Raw genomic sequence first — 21,718 nt, 5'->3', positions numbered from 1 at the left:
TTGATTCTTATCAGTAAATCATCTTAGAAGAAAACTTTCAATCTGCTTTTGCCTCCCTAGTCTCTAGAAACTTTCACGAGAGGTTGAAATCTCCGTCTTTAAGAATTCTGTCAACAATCTGATTCAATGAAAGTTACAAATATTCCAGCAAGTTGTGATGGCATAAAGAGGACTTTGTGAAGCATCTTACAAGGTTCAAAGGTGCTTCACTCATTCAAGGCAACAGGATTACTCAACTTCCACCTATTATATTCTAAGAACTCATTCTCCATGCTACGGAGGATATTACAAAAAAGTTACATATGTGCATTTGAGTGTTAATCTTACAGTAATTCTCAACAGTAAATATTCTATTTAATTATTGATGAATTACCCAGAGTCTACTAGGTACCAGGGATTGCAGATAGTGATCTCTTACAAACGCTCAGAGTCCTCTCTTGTAAAGGAGCCTGGTGTTCTCCAGGATAGCGTGCTGTGCTGTGACTGAAGCTGTTCTTTGGCAGAAAGATGCTCTGTGCTCTTCTCCAGAGTAACCGCCTCAGAAACCGCAGGGGCAGTACTACTTGGTCCTATAGGGTCTCTATGGGTCAAATCTGATGGATGACTGTGGATTTCATTTGCTATTTTCCTATCAAAGAATCTGTGCACTAACTGGAGCACCAATTCTCAACCTGTGGGTCATGACCCCTTTAGGGCAAAACGGCCCTTTCACAGGGGTCACCTGATTCATCACTGTAGCAAAATGACAGTGATGAAGTAGCAACGAAAATAATTGTATGATTGGGGAGAGGGGTCACCACCACATGAGGAACTGTATGAAAGCTTCTCAGCATTAGAAAGGTTGAGAACCCCTGGTTAATACATATGAATTAAAAAAATCATTAAGATAAAAGTAAAATTAAAATACCAGGTGCTAATTAGGAACATTGGGCTGTGAGATAATATAATGTGACTGTGGGGAGATTTATTTAGTATGTTTTTAAGGTTTTGATGTTGCTAACTTAAGCAGTTGTCACAATCCTGCACCCATAAATGCTCCAAATGTCACCTAGTAAGTGAGAGAGTTTAGGACATAATCCATTTTTATAAAATCATTTACTGTTTGCTTACAGCACATCCTCATGTAATTCAATATGGGAGGTCAGGGGAAATGCTTCTGATGAAGTCCCAGTTATTGTCCCGCCACAGTTAATTTGTAATCTGCTTGAACAACCTTGGATCTAAGAACCTCATATATATATAATTTTAAAGTGGGGTGATAGATTATCACAATTTTTAAAAATAAGGAGGGAAGGGGTATGATTATGGCTAGTAATTGGAGTCCCTGAATGGTACAGACATTGGTGCTCTGCTGCTGGCTAAAGGTTAATAGTTCCAGGCCTTCCAGAGGTCCTTAAATACAGCCGTGGATATACGCATCCCAAAGGCCGGGCTTGCAAATCCTACAGTGCAGCGACACTCAACACTGGTGGCTCTCCATGAGTCAAAACAGACTCCACAGCAATTTCCAACAGCAAACAGTGGATCCCATGTTGGTTGCCAAGGTATGCAAACTTTATTTCCCCAGGTATATTAAACGACATTCAATTTTATTCTTTCTTTGTCAGGTTCTCCTATAAAATGCCTTCATCACCCTGGTCAGAAGATTGCTTTCAGAAAAATGACACTCCCTCAAGGCTGCTGCCCCCATCCAGTCTGTGCCACTCACTAGCCAAGGCCCCTCTAGAGTATGAGACATAAGACAAGACTAGGAACAACGGCAGTCCCATCAAATGCTTCTATTATTTTAAGTGATTAATTTGTAATTCGGGCAATTGAATGCTAATTTTGTACTGTGAAAAGTACCAAAATTTTGACTTTGAATTTTTCCAAAGCAAACGCTTAGAGTTTCTTTTCTATATCTAGCTTCCAGCATTTCAATACAGTGTGGACATGAAAGCATCGAGCGTGTCTGTAAGAGTTTAAATGTCTTCCTTGGATTTTAGTAGAAGCTAGGAACATAATCGAAACCTGGTGGTGTAGTGGGTTACCCTTTAGGCTGAAAACGCAAGGTCACTGGTTCAAACACATTGGCTACTTCTCAGGAGAAAGAGGAATCTGCTCCTGTAAGGATTTCTAGCCGAGGACACCCTTAAGGAGCAGGTCTACTGGGTCCTGCAAGGACACTATGAGCCAGCATTCACTCTGCGGCAGCGGGTTTGTGTGTTGGAGCGGGCAGGTGGGACAGGCAGGTGAGGGGAGTGGTCAGATATATAATCTAGGCTTTTTCTTGGTGTCATATATATCCCTCAAAGAAATATCAGAAATAGACCGCTGTCAGTATACTCGAGACATCTTTTTCGGCACAATTCTGTAGTTTAAAGTCAGGGAAATATGATTTCAACATTTCTTAAAACATTCTTAGGGGGTTTGTATTAGCGATTCGCAAACCCATTCTACAAAAATATAAGAATCCAGTTTACCAATAATATTCATTTGACATTTAAAAGTATCCTGAAGTCCCGAACCTGTTGCCACCCATTACGTTTTTGTGCACACTGGCCAACGAGACAGGGTAGTCTGCCTCAAAGAGCATTCAGGCTGTAATCTTTATAGAAGCAGACTGCCCATCGTTCTCCAGTGGATCGGCTGGCGGGTTTCACCCACTGACCTGACAGCAGTCAAGAGCAACGCACTCCTTTACCAGTGTTCTCAGAAAGCTACAATGCCACTGAGCTCATTCTGGCTCATAGCAACCCTGCAGGGCAGAGCAGAACTGCTGTCAGGGGGGTGTGTGATTGGAAAACTTTAAGGAAGCAGACTGTCCTTAAGAAAAGAAAGAAACGGGGCCTGAGGGGAAGAGAGGGGAGTAAAGGGAGGGTGTGAAGGTAAAAAAAAAGTGGGAGAGGAGAAGCGAAAAGGAGAGGAAAAGAGGTTAATCTGTACATACCGTTATCAAAATATCTGACTGTTGAATTTCTGGACACACTGGGATCGAAGTTTGCCATTAAGGGAGCGATGTACTGCGTGGCTGTCAGCATTCGATGTACCACTTCTCCAGTGTATATAAAACCTATAATGATGAAAAACAGAAACTACGTTAAGAAAAGAAGGCAAGAGAACATCGCAATTAAAATACTTGCAACATTATTATGGCCAGATTTTGAAAATAACATTGTAGGCAATAAAAGAAAACAAATTCATGTTTAATGAACTAAAGTGATTTGGGAACAAATTAATCCTTATATGAATTGGAAGTGTCTTGTCGATTCGTCAATCAGTTATGTAAAAAAAGTGCTATTTTAACTGTGCAAAAAGGGATTATGACTTTCAAGACATCATAAAACAAAAATGAGTAAATGGTAAAATAAGCAATTCAAACATTCTAGTTGCCTTTATTAATGCCCTGCTATTTTAACACTAACCTACCATATATATACTTTCTACAAATTATTCATGTTCTTGCTGCTTATTTGCTGTTTCTTCCATTAAAATTTCAGTTCAAAAGATGTTGGAAACCACACGAGCACGACTTTAACACTAAATCATAGAAAATATGTTAATATTTTTCTCGAAAGCTGAAATGAAGCTAGGCAGTCAGGGGAAAATTTGAGTATTTTTCAGATTGCTGAAGCCATGCCCACCTTTCCTAGCAGTTGAATAATGGGAATGCATTTACTATGGAAGACTTCAGATTCCCTCTCAATACTTCCTAGGTTACAACTCTAACCAACTCTCCTTTATGCATCCTGGGATTATTACTTTGCAGAATCTTGATGACAAATCATCCTATACTGCTTTCCTGTCTGAAAGGTTTCTAGTTGCCGATATGGAAAGTCAGCTCAGGGTCTTCTAGTTAATTTCATCTATCAACTCAGAGGAACACAATTAAGTGCATAAATGCAAAGAAATGCATACATTGAAAGGCAATTATTTTCCACGATGTGTAGGCAACCACGGGCAGACTGGCACCTTAAGGGTACTGTAGACATTTTTTTCTATTTTCGCGAGTTAATGAAATCAAGCAAGAAAGCTTTAAAAAGCAATCGGAACATGCCTTTGGTAATATTTAAATCCAAAATCAAGGCACCCTGGTGATGCTATGGATTAGGCACTGTGCAACTGCTTACTGCAAGGTCAGCGGTTCAAACCTCCCAGCAAGTCTAAGGAGAGCAATAGGAGGCTGTCTGCACCTCTGGCGATTGGCCAACTTGGAGCCCTGTGTGAGTCGGAATCTTCTTAAGAAAATGATAGTACACTTATAATTTCCTATCGCTCAAGTGTCATGAAAGATGCTGCTTTGGCAATGTGATGAGTTTTTTAGACTCCCCATTAGTCCATCATTTTCATAATCATGCTCTTAATGCTCATAATGCTGCATCACCTGCCAAACTGCCCACCTGGAAGTTAATAACCCACTGTGCCAAAACATGAAGAGTCACTATTTTTTCTAAAGTGTGAAATCTACTTTTTTACCCCTTGTACGCTCACCCGATGCATTGATGATGTTACCATGAAGATGTGGAAAGCTCTATCGATTTTATCTTTTATAAAGCTGATTGAATTTTACTCTGAAAATGTCTTCTGCTAAGTAGCTCCCTGTAGTTATTTCTCTATTTTCTATTCTCTGTGTACCAGTTGAAGAAGTCTTGCTTGACTTCAAGAGTAAAGAGGGCAATAAATTCAAAGCAGGCGTGTAATTTCAAATCAATACAAAATCAATTTTCTTAAACAACTCCTTAAGAAGCAGGAGGAAATTCTAGAATTGCAAAATGCAATAATCATCCAGGATTCAGACAATCATGTCTCTTGACATGTACATTAAGTACTTAACATATATGTACTTTTCCTTCTGTGTCTCAGCAAAAAATGACTCTCCATTCCATATAACACAGTTTTCAGATCCTAGGAACCATCAATTGCTGTTTCTATTCCTCTGGAAAGAATTTTCCACACAGATTTCAAGGTGGAGCTTCACTCCACACCCCCTCCCCCAGGAACTAAGAAAATGGAAATATATCTAAATATGGTTATATTTTTGATTATTGACTTATCACATGGACATATATAATAATTGGCAATTCTAAGAGAGCAGCCACTACAAGTCCTAGCTCATCTGACACCATGCTCTCGCTTCTTGCTACTAGTAGTGTAAAAATTAATGACCTTTCACTAACTTATACAATGGGTTCAATTTTGCTCATTCATAGCAGTTTTGCTCTGCTTAGCCCGATCACATGAAAAACAATTGCCATCGGTCTCTCAGGGTAGTTTTTTAGTGATGGAGATGTAAATGTTTCCTATTGCCTGCTACCTACATTTCTGATGTCAGGTGCCATCAAGTTGCTTCCCACACTCATAGTGACCCCATGGGCAACAGAAAACATTACCAAGGTCAATGCCACCTTCACAATCCTCGCCGTGTCTGAGTCTATGTATTGTAGCCACGATGTCCAGTGCATTGACCCTCTCCTTTCACCAACATGAAGTTCTTTTCCAGGAACAGATCCCTCCGTCTCTCGTGCCTAAAGGACACGAGCCAACATCTACCTATTCTCGATTCTAAGGATCATTCCAGCTTCTTAGAAGTACTTTATCCTAAACAAATTTGCTTATTTTTTTTTGGCTAACCAAAACAACAACAAAAACCAAACTCACTGCCATTGACTGGATGCCGACTTAAAGCTACCCTGTGGGACGAGCAAGAACTAACTGCCCTTGTGAGTTTTTGAGACTGTGAGGTGGGGAAACTCCCTCTTTCTCCAGGGGAGCAGCTGGTGGTTTGAACTACTTATCTTGCAGTTAGCAGCCCGATGAGTAAAACCACTAATCCCACCTCCAAAATTCAAATGCATTCATCCTTCTGCAAGCTTCCTTATTCACGGCCCAGCCTTCGTATTCATATGACGGGACTGAAACTACCATGGGCTGGGTTGGGCACATAGGATTCCTCAGATTCAAGCATGATGGTGTTTGATTTCTTCACCGCAGCTCCCCTGAGCACTGATGGTGGATCTGAGAAAAATCATGTAGAACCTTGAAAACATCAGTCTTTTCTCTGTTTATGTGGATGCTGTCTAGTTCAGTTGTGAAGATGTCTGTTCTCCTTTCGTTGAGTTGGAATCCATACTTAGCCCTATAATGCTGAGCGTGACATTTTTGTAATGTTTAATCAAAATGTATATATTAATATATATTGATAACTATGAAAGTAAAGAATAAAAACAAAAATTTCCACCTGAAATTAAAAATTCAGGTGTTATAGGGTTAAGGCTGCAGTCCTTGAGGTCACACATACATGCCTCTTGTCCTCTTCCCTTTCAGCTAGCAAGTTGTGTCATCTGTCCCTTGAAGGTCATTACTGAGCCTGCTTCTGATCCCATGCCCCATTCTTCTTCATAGTCTCGTCTCTCAGATTAGTTGCTCAGCACACAGACTGACTGGGCATGGTGAAAGGATACAACACTGAAGCCCACCTTCCTTGGTTTTGAACCATGCTGCCTCCTCTGGTTCTGTTCGAACAATTGCCTCTAAGTACAGGTTTCCCATGGGCACAAGTAAGTGTCATAGAATTCCCGTTCTTGACGATAGTATCCATAGTATTGTTAAGATCCATCCAATGGAATGCATGGGAACAGCTAATAAAAGGAAAATAAACATTTCTTTTTCCTGCTAGTCTCTCCTGAACGCTGAGTTCCACATCATCTTCTGAATCTGACTTGAACTTTTTAAAAATTGGATTTATTATATATATCACATCATTCTATAGCTCAATCACATCAAGCACTATTGTACAACTGCTATCTCAATCAGATTCCAAAAATTATTTTCCTTCCTGAACTTCTTGACACTGGCTCCCTTTTACCCCAACCCCTCACCACCATATCCCCCAATAGTAGCCCTTTTCTACCTACTGTTCCTATGGGCTCATCAATCCTGGGTTTCAAACACCGTGAACCAGAAAAGCATATAACACAAATTCAAGAGGATGATCCCAATGACTGAACACATAGACTGAACACATATGAGACCAACCCCAATATGAACAAACAAACAAACAAAAAAACCCAGAAAATGTTGAAAATCAAATTGGGCCCAATGTGCATGGTGGGGGTTGGGGCGTCACCTGACAAGCTTTTAACGGTTCGAGGCTTGACTGTTTTACAGTTGTCTCCTGGGCCACTGCTACAACAATTAATTGTCTTCAATGAAATATTACTTGCACATGATATGAAAGACATTGCCAAACAATTTCCACATCCTGTAGGAAAACCTATCTTAGGAATGGGCACCCACATGGGTCTCTCCGGTCAGCTGACCTGGCTGCAGTCTTCCAAAGTCTTGGCACGGGTGAGTGCGCGCTTCCAATATTTATTCTATTTGCTGAAATACCTCCATTGCTAGTATGTCAATTCCTGGAGTTGGGTTTTTTATTTTCTTTCTTCCTTCAATATGGATGAGTGAATGGTAACCAAATATTTCTAGCTTAGTAACTTTGAGTTCCTTCTACTGTCGTTTGAGGCTTTGAAGGTGGTTAATATTTTGTCCATATCTTTAAAAGGACAAAGATTTGAAGTTTTCTTTTGTTCCATCAGCTTGAGAAATGCCTTCTGTGTTATTTCCTTTTCTTTTCTCCTTATGCAAATATTTGCACATTTTTTTTCTTATTATGTCTGCTTGAGCCGATCTTTGAAGTCTCTGTTTGGCTCGTTTATATCCCTAAATTTAAAAATATCACCGCAGCAGTAGTTAATGACTGAGAACCCCTACAGGCCTGCTGAAAACTGTGTAGAGTAATTAGGTGTTGGGTAAGATCCAGCTATGGAAGTTAAACACTCCTTTCATGCAACTAACTTTTACAAAGTTTCAAAATAAATACCCCTTACAAATATAAACACTCCTTTAGACATTTGCCTCTATTTTATTTTATTTTTGTGGGTATGTCCAGTTATAGAGGACAAACAATAGCATTTCTGTGCCCATTCGCTTGTTCATTTTTAATTATATATTTAATTGGTTATTTCAAATATCTTTATAACCACCAGAATGGTTATTCATAAAATTTCTCTTTTGTTCACTGTGGGCTTCTGGTTTAAATAAGAATCATCTGACCATATGACAAGTCATAAGAAGCTTGTAGACCATACTTTCCAAGATTTTTAGGAACTTTCATGGCGAGGGTTCAATATGAGAGGCAGGTCTGTTTTATTCTCTGGCTCACTTCCTAGCTAATACACTGTATTTCTTTTTTGCCTTCACCAGTAGGAAGCTAAGGATCAAATTCCAAGTTCCACTATAAGGAGTCACTTCGCTCTCGAGTTGCTCACTATAAGAGCAGAGAAATGTGGCTTTCCTGTGGTCACAGAGCTAGTGATTATGACTGTTCAGTTTTGGGATTTTGCAATCAAGTTCACTCCAAAGCTGCTGTTTCCAGGAACTGAATCACTGCTCTAAAATTCTGTTTTTAATTTTTGCTTTGTTTTTTAAATTTTTAAGTCAAGATTTTAGCATAATTTAAAATATGCTTTGAAAATTTAGCATATAATGTTTTAGAGTGCTGTATCTTAAATTCTGGGTAATATGATTTGACACTATCAGAGAGAAAACATTATTTCGATGAAACATCAACATTAAAGGCTCTGATGGTGGCACAAAGCACGAAGATCTCCAATAAGATGGACTGTCTCAGTGGCTACATTGATGACCTCAAGCGTAAGAATGATTTCAGGAGAATACAGGCGTGGGCAGCGTTTCATTCCATTGCACGCAATAATATTTATTTTACAAGGAAAGAAATCTTTGTGGAAGAGTCTGTGTGAGATTATATTTATCTAGTCCTGATGTGCTTTTCTTGTTTTAAAAGTATTATTATGATGGTGACGTGGTTGTAAAGGTCAAGGCAGGAGACCCGTACACACAGTTGTTTGTGACTTGAAGACGTGTAAATCACATACAGTGCAGCGGAGCTGAAGTGCTGGGTCAAGACTGTGGACAAAAGAAACTCGCCAAAATGAATCATCATGGAATGGCCCAGCCATCACAGCAGAGAGCCCCGGCTACTGCTTCTCTCTAGTGAGAAAAGGATACTCCAATCTAAAAACATTCCAGAAAGCTGAGGTCTTTCTTAAATATTGAGAGCAAGTTTACTTTTATTTTTACGCGTAATACCACATTTGACTCTTTTTTCTAGATTGTGAGATGGAATGTATGATTTTCAAAATAAATATTTCATTCCCTTTTGAATGGAATCTTTTTAATTTGGGCACATGGAATATGTGAATGGTATAGAATTTCGACAATGTTTCCAACACAAAGGCCACATGTTCATCGTGAAGAATAGTGTGTAAACAGTCAGGAAAGCTAACCTGGTCAGTATTAATGTCCAACCCTACCAGAGCCAGGCAGCTGAAGAGGGAAAGTTAAGTTAAGCATCTCCAGGAAACAGTCTTGCCATGCTAATTTTGAAATATAACACTTTCCTCCCTGTTGCTTCAGAGGTTGCTTTACACAGGAGCCAGAAAAATGAAGATTTTCACAGCTAAAGCATGTGTGCCTGTTTCATCGAATCAGGCAGAGCAAAACCACTCTTATCAAATAAAAGAATAATGATATTATTGGACCACTAAACTGAGAGCATCAGTCAATTAATCAATATGTGTGCAAGCTAAGTCAATACGACATCCTCTGGCAAGGAGCAAGGGTGAAGAATGAGATCCAGACGCAAGTCTGGCTAAATCACAGCCATGTTGAGGATTTTCTGAATAGACTTACATAAAGTGAAGCCAAGCAGTGGAATTATTTTGAAAGGCATTTGATTTTCATAAACCAGCTATTACAAAAGTCTGAAATGATGTTTTTTTCCCTGTCAAGAGATTTAAAGAACAAAAAGTACACCTCAGCCAGAATATGTCTGGTTTGGTTCGGTATGGCCATCTTTCTCTGCTTCCTCTTATTACCTTATAGTGTTGGCTAATTTTGTGATTCAATGTATTTCTGATGAAATGAAGACTTGAGATCCATCAACAGTACTGTGCCTTTCAAAACATTAGTAAACTACTTGCAAACTGTCAGGAAAAATTTACTCTCAGGATAGGAAGCAGTCTTCTACCTTAAACTTCTACAAGTATTAAAACTTCCTCCTTTTTAAGATTATGCACGTATTTATATAAATATCTGCATATGTTTATAAGAGGGGCCTTGCTGGCTCCATCCTGCCGTGTTCAGCCACTATCCTCAAGTTCTGTCACTGGAAACAACCAGCTGGTTCATGGGAGGAAGACTGGGCTTTCGACTCCTGTAAAGAGTTACAGCATCGGCAACGGGCAGGAGCATGCCCACCCTGTCCTGTGAGGTCGCTATGAGTTGGTATCGACTTGATGGCAATGAATTTGGTTTTGGTTTTACATACATTTATGGTTGAATATGTGTGTGTACATAGCAACTTTATTGGACAAAGTAGAACTGCCCCTATGGATTTCTGACATAACTGTTAATGGATATATATGTGTGTGTGTGTAATATTTATAAACCTATATAATTAAATACTCAGACGAACAATATATTAACTTATTAAAGAGTATATATATGAGTGTATATATATAAGAGGGATATATATATATATATGTAAAGAGTATCTATGTTCTTTAATGATTTAACATGTTCTTTTATATATATCTTTAGTTTGTTAGTCTGGGGAAACTATGGAAACAAATCACAGAAACTCATATGTATGAGAGTTTTATATAAAGGGTAAATGCACATCAAGAAAACATCCCAACCCAGTGCTGCCCAAGCCCATATGTCTAACATTAGCCCATATGTCTGGCACCAATCCACAAAGTCCTCTTCAATCTCACAAAACACACAACTGCAGGAGGAAAGCCGAATCAGTGAGCATGTAAGCAATGCAATGCTGACAGGGGTCTCCACACGGCTGCTCCAGCACCCAGGATAGGCCCATGCTGCTTCTCCTTGGGGATGTCGTGCAGGAAGTGAGCCTTGTCAGCTGAAGCAGGGAACTGGCTAAGGCAGCTGCACCCTGGTCCGACCATCAGAAAGCAAGAGACTGAGAACTAGAAAGGTGACCTCACTGAGCCATTTATCCCTCCGCCCTTTAATTAACCCCACATGTGTTCATTGGCCAGGTTGGCACAATAACCCTTAACTATCTCATTTGCTTACCATTCAGTGACTCAAAAGGAAAATAGCTAGAAACATGTTCTTCCTTCCTTACTCTGTTCCCCCCATTGTGGTTGTTTATGTGAAGGTGTGCACATGTCATCCTAAGACAGTCTGGAAAACAGTGGTTTTCAGTCTCCTTACAGCAAAAGATTGATTCTTGAACAGTCTACAAGATGGCCTTTGGTGCTATTTGGAGGTGTTCCTCAACCCCAAAGCCAAACCCACTTCAGTCCTCCAATTCTGAATGGGAGCAGCCCTTTCTCTGGAGCAGGGGGCCTCAAACCATGGCCTGTGGGCCACATGCGGCCCACTGAGGACATTTATCGGGCCTGCCAGATGTTTTTCCCCCCTTTTGTTTTTTTACTTGAAAATAAGATATGCGCAGTGTGCATAGGAATTTTTTCACACTTTTTTTCAAAACTATAGTTCGACCCTTAAATAGGTCTGAGTGACAGTGATCTGGCCCCCTGTTTAAAACGTTTGAGGCCCCCTGCTCTGGAGGATCTGCTGACCTTGCGGGTGGAGCACAGCTGCCAACACAGCCAGGCCCTCTCCAGTGAGTCGAATCATCTATTCATTAGCTACCACACATCTTAGAACAGAGTGGTTTCTGTATTGCTGCAGCCTCTGTGTCCTTACTTGGCTATTTTATACATATGAAAATAAGTTTTAAAAAAGCATGGCTACAAAATCATAAATGCCTCCATCAAACAAAAATATCAGAACGTGAAGCTGTTGTTTCTTAACCTGTCCTCCGTGTAGGTCTACAGACTTCTAAAAACGCTATTTACATCTCTCTGTCCCTTCCTTGAAGTCGTCTGAGCTCTTCCTTTTAACACTGTGTTCAAATGGCAGTCTTGTCATCCTCAGAGGGCTCAGATCAAGTCTCCTTTCAGTGTTCTTTACTTTGGGAAACCAACTGAAGGCTGGGTGGGCGGGGTCAGAGATGCAGGTGGAAGGGGTCGGAAATCCCAAGCAATCCTGGTAGAACAGCCCTTCCTACCCTCAGAGAAGGAGGAAGTACAGAGTCACAATGGAAAAATAATCCCCTGAAACTGACCCCTTCAGCACCTTGTGATCACACAGGCTGGTGTGCTTCTTCAAAGAACAAAAATCTATATCACATGTGCTCACCTTCCCCATATGGTCGCTGAAGACAAATGGGTGCATAAGGAAATGTGGCAAAGAAAGCTGATGATGCCCGGCTATCAAAAGATATAGCGTCTGGGATCTTCAAAGCTTGAAGGTAAACAAGCGGCTATTTAACTGAGAAGCAACAAATTCCACATGGAAGAAGTACACAAGCCTGCGTGATCATGAGGTGTCGATGGGATAAGGTATTAGGAATCAAAGAACAAAAAATCCTATCATTGTGAAAGAGGGGGTTGTGGAGTGGGGACTCAAAGCCCATCTGTAGGCAGCTGGGCATCCCCTTACAGAAGGGTCGCGGGGAGGAGACGAGCCAGTCAGGGTGTGATGTAGCAATGATGAAACATACAACTTTCCTCTAGTTCTTAAATGCTTCCTCTCCCTGCCCACTATCATGATGCCAATTATACCTTACAAATCTGGCTACACCAGAGGATGTAAAGTGCTACAGATAGGAGCTGGAAACATAGGGAATCTAGAACAGATGATCCCTCCAGGATCAGAGGTAAGAGAGGCGATACCGGGAGGGGGGAGGGAAAGGGGTAACTGATTACAAGAATCTACATATAACCTCCTCCCTGGGGGATGAACAGCAGAGAAGTGGGTGAAGGGAGACGTCGGATGGTATAAGATATGACAAAATAATAATAATTTATAAATTATCAAGGGTTCATGGGGGAAAGGGGAGAGGGAGGGAGGGGAAAATGAGGAGCTGATACTAAGGGCTCAAGCAGAAAGCAAATGTTTTGAGAAGGATGATGGCAATAAATGTACAAATGTGCTTGACACAATGGATGGATGGATGGATGGGTGGTGATAAGAGTTGTACGAGCCCCCAATAAAATGATTTAAAAAAAAAAAGAAAAAAGAATTCCCTTGGCTCAACTTCAGTGTTCTCTACACTTTATCACAATGGCCCCCATCAGTGCCTTTGTCTTTTGAGAAAATCTATCCCGATTACCCCTTGAGAATTTCCAAAAACTGACACCATAATATCATTCTGGGTTGACTTTTTTTTTTTTTTTTTGCCTTGAGTTTACCTGGTCAACTGGAAAAGTGTGCTACGTCAAGGACTTGTCTGCAGCCATTCACTGAGAGCAGGCGCATATTTAAATGCGTTTTGTTTGTAATAAACTTGTAGCAATCCCTTTTAATTTAGCACCCTGGGCTAAAATTCACACCTCTCTACTAGAAACCACTGCACAATAATTTAAACTGGCACGAAATGTCATTAGACATGATTTAAAATTATTTCTGAGTTGTGTGGGAGTTACATACTTACATGTCAACTTGAAGCTATGAAAGTCTAGGGATGGAGTGTAGCCTTTCAATCAGGGTTACTGCCTGATGGTGACTCCTATTGGGCATGAACTTCTCATAAGGAGGGCCCTGGGAATCGCAATCTCCCTCTCTGCCGTCACCTTAATGTTGGCAAGCTACTTTGATACCTGCCAGAGCCCTTTGATGCTTCCACTGCCATTGGATCCACAAGACTTTGCACCTACAGGCCTGTGACCTTCCTGCATTCACCATCATTGCAATGTGGCTGTGTGAGTCTGAAGAGGGGCTATGGACTCGTATCAGACTTATGAACTTCAGATGGACAGGGCTGGTATGTTTTCCTGATATATAAGTACTTCTTGATATACAGATATATGAGTATCAGTGAATTAGTTTCTCTAGTCAGGCTAGCTTAGAACAACATGTGACTAAGTTTCTTAATTTCTTGGCATTTTTGTTCTCTGTAAAGCAGTGGTGTAATTTGACTAAAACCATCGAGTTATGGTTGATACAGGAAAAGCACTTGAACATAGTGTTTAAAACAAAAACATGCTGAAAACCAGTTTTTACCATTGAAATCTTTCATGTCTAATAAGTGAGTTTATTTTGGATTTATGTTAGAGGTTATTACAGGTCTTTAAAAGTGTGTGTTAGCCCCCAAATGATACGATATAGGTTTGTGTGTATTTTTCTAGCTTGAGTTAAGGCCCACCATTAAATACCATAACTTTCAGGCAATAGATCACATAAAACCCTTAAACTAAGGTCCCCAATCGTTCCTTGACAGATCTTTCTTTACAGTCCGATGGAATTAAACACTTTGTAAAAATAAGAACCTCTTATTGGTTACAAACACCTGTTTTGTTCAACTGTGTCATGATAACATTTATTTTAAAGTCTGAAGATGCTCTCATTGTCAGTGAAATATTCTGTGAAAATTTTAATATGTAAAGTGCTTCATACAACAGTCTCCATCATTTTTGGCTGATATTTTCTACTCTGGAGGAGAATTTAAAGAAGAAAAGTGTGCCTGAAGACCATTGACCATTTACAGTTAAAAGCTGCCCTTAGAGTACAAATAACAGTAGTGTATGTAACTTATCACCGACCTGAAATATGTGTTCTGTTTCTCATTAAGGATGTAGAGAACAGTTCTTCATTAGCCTTACATTTGATATGTTCCATTGCTACTTAAGAAAAATGGAGTTATTCAACTGGGCGAGATTTGTGGTTACTGTTTGGTCCCTCGCACAGTGTTGATAGTGGACACCTGGCTGGGGGCAGGCAAAGGAAACCTGAGCAAAAGGCAAATTGCATTTTCCACATACATTGTGTGATGAAGTAACCACATCTCCGCATATCCTGTAAATGATTCTCTGTAAGACAAATACTTGCTTGTGACTCAGTTAGCAATTTCCCCCCAAAATGATTGGTGGCACTAACTGCTAATTTGAAAATTGAAAGTTATGACAAGTTATGCAACAGGATTCCTCTGCATAAACGTGTGGCTAGTACACAACAATGCTCACTGGGAGGGAGGAAGATGAGGAGAAGGAAGAGGAGCAACATTCCTGAACGTTCTGTGAGCATGCTAACTACTGGTTTCTAGGAAGCAGTCTGTGACAATCACCGAATAATTTCCTTACCCGTTTCCAATAAGTCAACTGGTTAAAATATGACGTCTCTCCTTCAGCCTATTAGCCTTAAACATCACAAACCGCAGCAAAGTCATCCTTCAAAGGATGCAGCTGTGATCCATTTATAAAACCCTCCCAGAGGAAAGGACAACAGGAAAGTGGGTGAATGGAGACATTGGTCAGTGTAGACATGAAAATAATAAAAATAAGTTATACGTTATCAAGGGTTTATGACGAAGGGGCAGTGGGGGAGGGAGGGGAAAACGAGGAGCTGATACCAGGGGTTCAAGTAAAACAAAAATGTTTTGAAAATGATGATGACAACATATGGACAAATGTGCTTGACCCAATGTATGTATGTATGGAGTGTGATAAGAGCTGTATGAGCCGTCAGTAAAATGATTTTTAAAATCTTTAAAAAAAAAATAAAGGACATAACTTTGACATCCTTTTAATAATCTAGACCCTGTTTCCTGATTTGAGTGCCCTTCTTCCGTATGGTCTATGTGAAGGTTACACGCAGGCAAAATTAAGCATTCTGGAAATCCCACGCTTTATAGGTTTATCGCTAAATGGCTATGATCCACACAGATGCATGTCTTGCCAGGGCCAAAAAATACAAGCCACCATGTTAAAAAAAATGCAACTGACAACTTAGTTCTCAGATGCAAATTATACCCATGAGATTACAAATAAAAATCTATGGTGAGAAAATCAACTCCCTTTTCTCAATTCCAGCATAAGAGAACAGGAGCCGGGACAGTGTAGTTGAAGAGAGGATGTTTAGAATTATCATCTTCTCTATCATGTTTCCAAAATAAATGAATACAACTTGTTCTTAGTTACATGTTCATTCCCAGTGGTCCAGGTTATTTGATCATTTCCTTCTACCCTACATTCCTCCTCAGAAAAAAAGGGACTAATTGTATCTACTCTGTAAGGTCTCATTGTACTTACTAGATATCCTATACTAATAGAGAAGTCCTCATGGAAACTTCATGCTTAGCGTGTTAGACTGTTAACTCAAAGGTCGGAGTTTTGAGTTCTTCCAGAAGTGTCTCAGAAAACTGGTCTAGTAGTGTACTTCCAAAAAACTCAGTTCTACTGACACACAGCCAGCTATCATGAGCTGGTGTTGACTCAATGGCAACTGGTTTTATGTGACTTTATGTATTACTTTCAACATCAGATATAATCGAAATAACAATATTAACTTGCATAAAAATATCTCTTTGGGATTCTTGCCCAGGACTGTAGTCAACCCAGACTCTGTAATATAAATTTCATTCTACATTTCTGAAATGATAACTATACTTTTACAATCATTACTACAAAATGTTCTTTCTGGTTTTTCATGATTGACTGGATATTGCCAGAGAAATTCAATCATACGTTTTACTAGAATTCATCACAGTCGAATCATGAAACTTAACGATCCTGTCAACCGCTTCATTGTCCTTTCTTCTTCAGTGCAAGAAAAATCCTACTCAAGACAAAAGAGATGGAAGCTATGGGGCCACTAGCATCAGGATCAACTCCAGCTCCACGGCTGTGGGGTAAGAGGAAGGGAACTGTCCTCTCTCGGTGACAGTCACGCACACTGCCCTAATCAATCTTCCAAGCTCATGGCCATTGAGTCGATTCCGACGCACAGTGACCCTAAAGGACAAAGTAGACCTGCCTCTGTGGGTTTCGCAGACTATAAATGTTTATAAGAATAATAGCCTGGTCCTCCAAAGGAAGGGGGTCTTCCTTTTTTTTTTTTCAGTCTCACAGCATAACTTAAATTTCCCATATTTGGTCTTACATGAATTGAATTTTAACTGCATTGGCACATACAGGTCCATACATACTAGTATCATGTTGTTCGGTGCCATAGGGTTGGTTCTGAGTCAAAGAGATCCTAAGCCCAACAGAATAAAACCCCTCCAGGTCCTGCCCCATCCTCGCAATTGCTCTGACTTTTGAGCTCATTGTTGCCGCCACTGTGTCCATCTATCTTGTTGAGAGTCTTCCTGCTTTTTGTTGCTCCTCTGCGTTACCAGGTTTGATGCCTTTACACACACACACACACACACACACACACACACACACTATTATGTTAATATGATTAATAAAATGCTATACATAATATTGCTAAAATGTTATAGACTGTTCATATATAATACATACTATTAATAATATAGAAAGAACCCTGCTCATGCCTTGGGTTAAGAACTGGGTTGCTAACCAAAAGGTTGATGGTTTGAACCCACCAGCTTTCCTGAGGGAGCAAGATGAGGCACCTTGTTTCCTGTCTCAGGAAGCATATGGGGCTGTTCTACTCTGTCCTAAAGGGACACTGTAAGTCAGGATTGACTTGATGGCAGGGGGATTAATAAGAGTATGTATAAGTAACATATTAAATATAATATAACATCAAATACATCATATCACTATATTATACCACATTCTATATAATATATGTGTAGCATATCTTTTAAATATATACATTAAGTCCATATGGGTCAGAACTGATTCGATGAGAGTATAGTCTTTTTAATAAGCCATATATTATGTATCAATTGTATTTATACTTAAATATTACATTAACACATGCTTATATATATATAAATGTAAGATACTATTTATATGTAATACTAGGAGGCTTAAAAATCTCATGAAAATTTCCCATTATTTTTAATTTCATATTTCAATGAAATTTTTGAAACTTCCTCATATATACTATCATAGAATATTAGTACATACTATTACAAACAGTACATCTGAAATAATATTAGCATATATTTAAAAATAAAACACTATGTGTGTGTGCCTAATCTATATGGTGTATACCACACATACACTCTCCACTCTATATATGTACAGTGTAGACTACAGTGTGTATTTCACTGCATATGCAGCCTGAGTATAGTAGAAAGGCCCATACTTGATTTCTTCATTTCTTATAAATGTACTACCATATGTCTTCACCAATTCTAATTAAACTGCAACTTATTCTTTTAAATTAATTTAAATTGACAACTATTATTCAAATCAAATGGGTGCGTGAACATTGAAAATATCTATAAAATGTAACCGTAATGCTACCATTCATGCTATCCTGGGGGCTTCAAAGAGCTCGTGGGACAATTCCATTGCTATGCAATTCCATTTCCCGTGACATTTTAAAGCCCCCGGTATACACTGAGCATCTTCATTATTCACTGACATACTTTTAAAACTGGAGCTCTGCAGAGGCTCCTTCTTGTGATTCTTGTGTTTGTTTTTCTCTTGATCTTTGCAAACCGATAGCCAAACTTAAATTTCTGTGATATTTCCAATCTTCCTGAGACATGGCCCCTTTGGCAATCTCCGAGTAGTGATCATGACGATATTTCACAGATATGTTAATAGTCTGGTCCCTTAAGATGATCCTCTACAATTTGTCTTCCAAGTTCAGAGTCTCTTCCAATCCAAAGAGTCGAGACACGTTGGCTTTTTCTCAAGTTTGCAATCACTTGTACACCATGAGCTAATTCCATGTGTTTAGCTAGGACCAGGCCCAAAGATTAGTCTCAACCTTTCTAATTGCTTACTTGGACTTCAGGAAGATGAGATAACAAGCAACTCACATCAGCAACTGATTTTTAGCTTTACACTTGAGGTTGTAGCGCATTGCTACACCTTCAGATTGCTGGGATGGTCTCCTTCTTATTGAAAAATTACTAATGGTTTTTCTTGGGCTGTTTGGTATCTTCAATAAGGGTTGAACACACCCTCGCTCCTCTAGGGGTTTCTTGGACCTGTCTTTGGATTAAAGTCTACCTCACCAGGTTTACAGCAAATAGCCAGACACAGGGTCTCTCGTGGCTCATAAGTACACTCTTGGGATGCCTACTGGTCCCTTGGTGCTGCTCCGTGTGGTATTCAGGAGGAGTTCTGCTATCTAGACGAGAGCTTCAGAATGTTCAGATTTTCTAATGCTGCTTTGCCTTCCCCACAAAATGCAACACTCAGTGAGAGAAAAATAATCCCAAAAGAAGAGGCCTGGATCAACATATTCCACTGAATAGTCACATCATACTTTCCTTCCGTACTTCTAATGTGACCCTACCCATCAGAAGACGTAAAGCATCAGATGCTGAAAGAAAAGCCCACTTTAATGGAGGTATGACAGAAGGCTTGAAGTCGACTTCCATAAATGGGTGTTTTGTTTGTCTAGTTAGGGCCAGTGGCTTTCTCTTTCCTAAAGTATGCAGAACTTGTAAATCAAGATAAAGCACATAGGGAGTATATTAAAATCTGAAGTGTAATCAAAATCCAGCAGGCTTATTTCCTAGGAAAGGTATTTCAACCATGATCTTATTCATTTGGTTGATCTGTGTGTGTAGATCCATTTACTCAATAATTGGTTAATATCGCTTAGATTTTAAAAAAGGATTTATTTTCACTGACTCATATAATGTGGTATTATATCACATTTATCAATTCTATTTTAGGAAAGACTGTAATTACTGAGAGCAATGAGAGGAGAGAAGCCTCAAGCTCTGTTTCCCTATCCAAGTCTCGCACGTCGTTTCCCACCATAAATTAAACGATAAACAAAAATTAAGCTTATTCAAAGTCCTGTCTCCTGAGTGCTGACTCGGGGGAAGGTTTAACTGAATATACATTTTCCAGCACAGAGTCTATATAGGATTACTTGTAACCATTTGGGATATGGTCATATAGGCCAAAAAAAGAGTACAATTTGGTTAGAGTTATCATTAATCTTACAAATTGGAACTTATTTCAAGGGTTAGGGATTCCACGTCTCATATAATATTACTGTGAAAATAAGTTCACTGAATGGATTTTAAAAAAAATCAAAACCTGTTTAAAGCATTTCTTGACCTTGGGAGTCACAGCAAGAACTATGCAGACTCTAAAATTCCAAACTGTGTGTCTAATCACTTCTTTTTCCAAATGCAAATGATTTTTGATGGCCAGTTTATTTCTATTTAGATATATGTGGTTATGTGTCTTAATGATTTAAAAAGTAAATCTAAAGCAATACATTTAATAATATTTGTATATGAAATAAAACTAAACCATTCACTCATCTACGCCCAGAAATTTGGGAGACAGCTGCATAGTCAACCAACTATTTAAGAGACCCACGTATTTTCCCATTCCAAAGAAGTGACCCCAAGGAATGTGTGGATTATTAAATAGCATCACTAAAATCTCATGCAAATAAAACTTTGCTGATGATAATTAAATAACAGTTTTGCATTTCATTAGCACAGAAGTACCAGACATTCAAGCCAGATTCAGAAGCGGACATATAATGAGGGATACTATTGCTGACCCAAAAGAGGGACCTGGACTAAAAACAGAAAATACTAGAAAGATGTTTATTTGTGTTTAAGGAAATATTCAAATAATCTAAGAAACTGGACTATGTGAAGAAGATGAGTGTCAGGATTGGATGAAGGCTCATGAACAACTTTCAATATGCAGATAACATAACCTGGCTTACTGAAAACAAAGAAGACTTGAAACACTTATTACTGAAGATCAAAGAATATACCCTTCACTATGGGTTACACTGTAAAGAAAACAAGCATCCTCACAATAGGATCAATAGACAATGTAATGGTAAACTGGTAGGTGGGAATTGTCCAGGATTCCATTTTACGTAACACCACAATCAATACCAGTAGTAGCAACGGTCAAGAAACCACAGTATCGCACTGGGGAAAGAAGCTGCCAAAGGGCTCTTCAAAACTAAAATGCAAAGATCAACTTGAGGATTCAGGTGAGTGGTACTCAAGCCTTGGTAGTCTCCATCGCTCATCGGCCTTTGGCTAAGAAACAAAGGTAATGAATAAGGAAGATCAAAGGAGAAGTGATGTGTATCAATAAGGACGTTCGGAAAGGCTGGGTCTCTTCTGCCTCAATAATGATCAAGATCAAATCTCTCTCGGAAGAAGTACAGCCGCAGTGCTTTTGCCATGTTGAGAACCTTTTTGAGACATGACAAAACTTCCTTTCACGCACTTCGGACCTGTTACGAGGACGCACCACTCTCTGGAGAACCACATGCTGCTTGAAGTGGAAGGTCAACGAAAACAAGGACGGACTTCAAGGACGTGTATCAACACGGGGATCCAGTAATTAGGCGCAAGATGGCAAAGCTTGTGCGAGGCCAGGGCTGAGCATGGCTTCACTCCGTTGTACACAGGGCTGCAACGCATTCGAACCAGCCTGATGGCATCCTACCACAAAGCCTGTCGGGGTACAAACACTGCGTACTCTATTGCTAGCCTATCGCTGGCTGTTGGAACCCATCCAGGAGTACCACAAAAAAATTAGAAATAAAACTTTAATATCACATTTTCACTTAATATTACAGCCAAGGAATGGGATGGAACAGTCCTACTCTGTAACACGGGGGATTCACCATGCGTTGATGTTGACCAGGCAACTAGCACCAAGGACATCCTGGAATAAGTAGGCAATGCACA

At 39.6% G+C, this 21,718-nt stretch overlaps 1 protein-coding gene across 1 annotated transcript in view; it reads right to left on the bottom strand.

Annotated features, from left to right (window-relative positions):
• The window catches only part of PLXDC2 (plexin domain containing 2), a 520,641-nt gene that overhangs the window by 152,062 nt on the left and 346,861 nt on the right, over positions 1-21,718 (bottom strand). The window contains exon 5 of the mRNA XM_075552462.1: positions 2,930-3,052. Within this exon, the coding sequence (XP_075408577.1) occupies positions 2,930-3,052 (123 nt within the window). The remainder of the gene's footprint in view (positions 1-2,929; positions 3,053-21,718) is intronic.

This window comes from Tenrec ecaudatus, chromosome 6 (genome assembly GCF_050624435.1).
Source record: "Tenrec ecaudatus isolate mTenEca1 chromosome 6, mTenEca1.hap1, whole genome shotgun sequence".
Taxonomy (NCBI): domain Eukaryota; kingdom Metazoa; phylum Chordata; class Mammalia; order Afrosoricida; family Tenrecidae; genus Tenrec; species Tenrec ecaudatus.
This window is presented reverse-complemented; position numbering and strand designations above follow the sequence as displayed.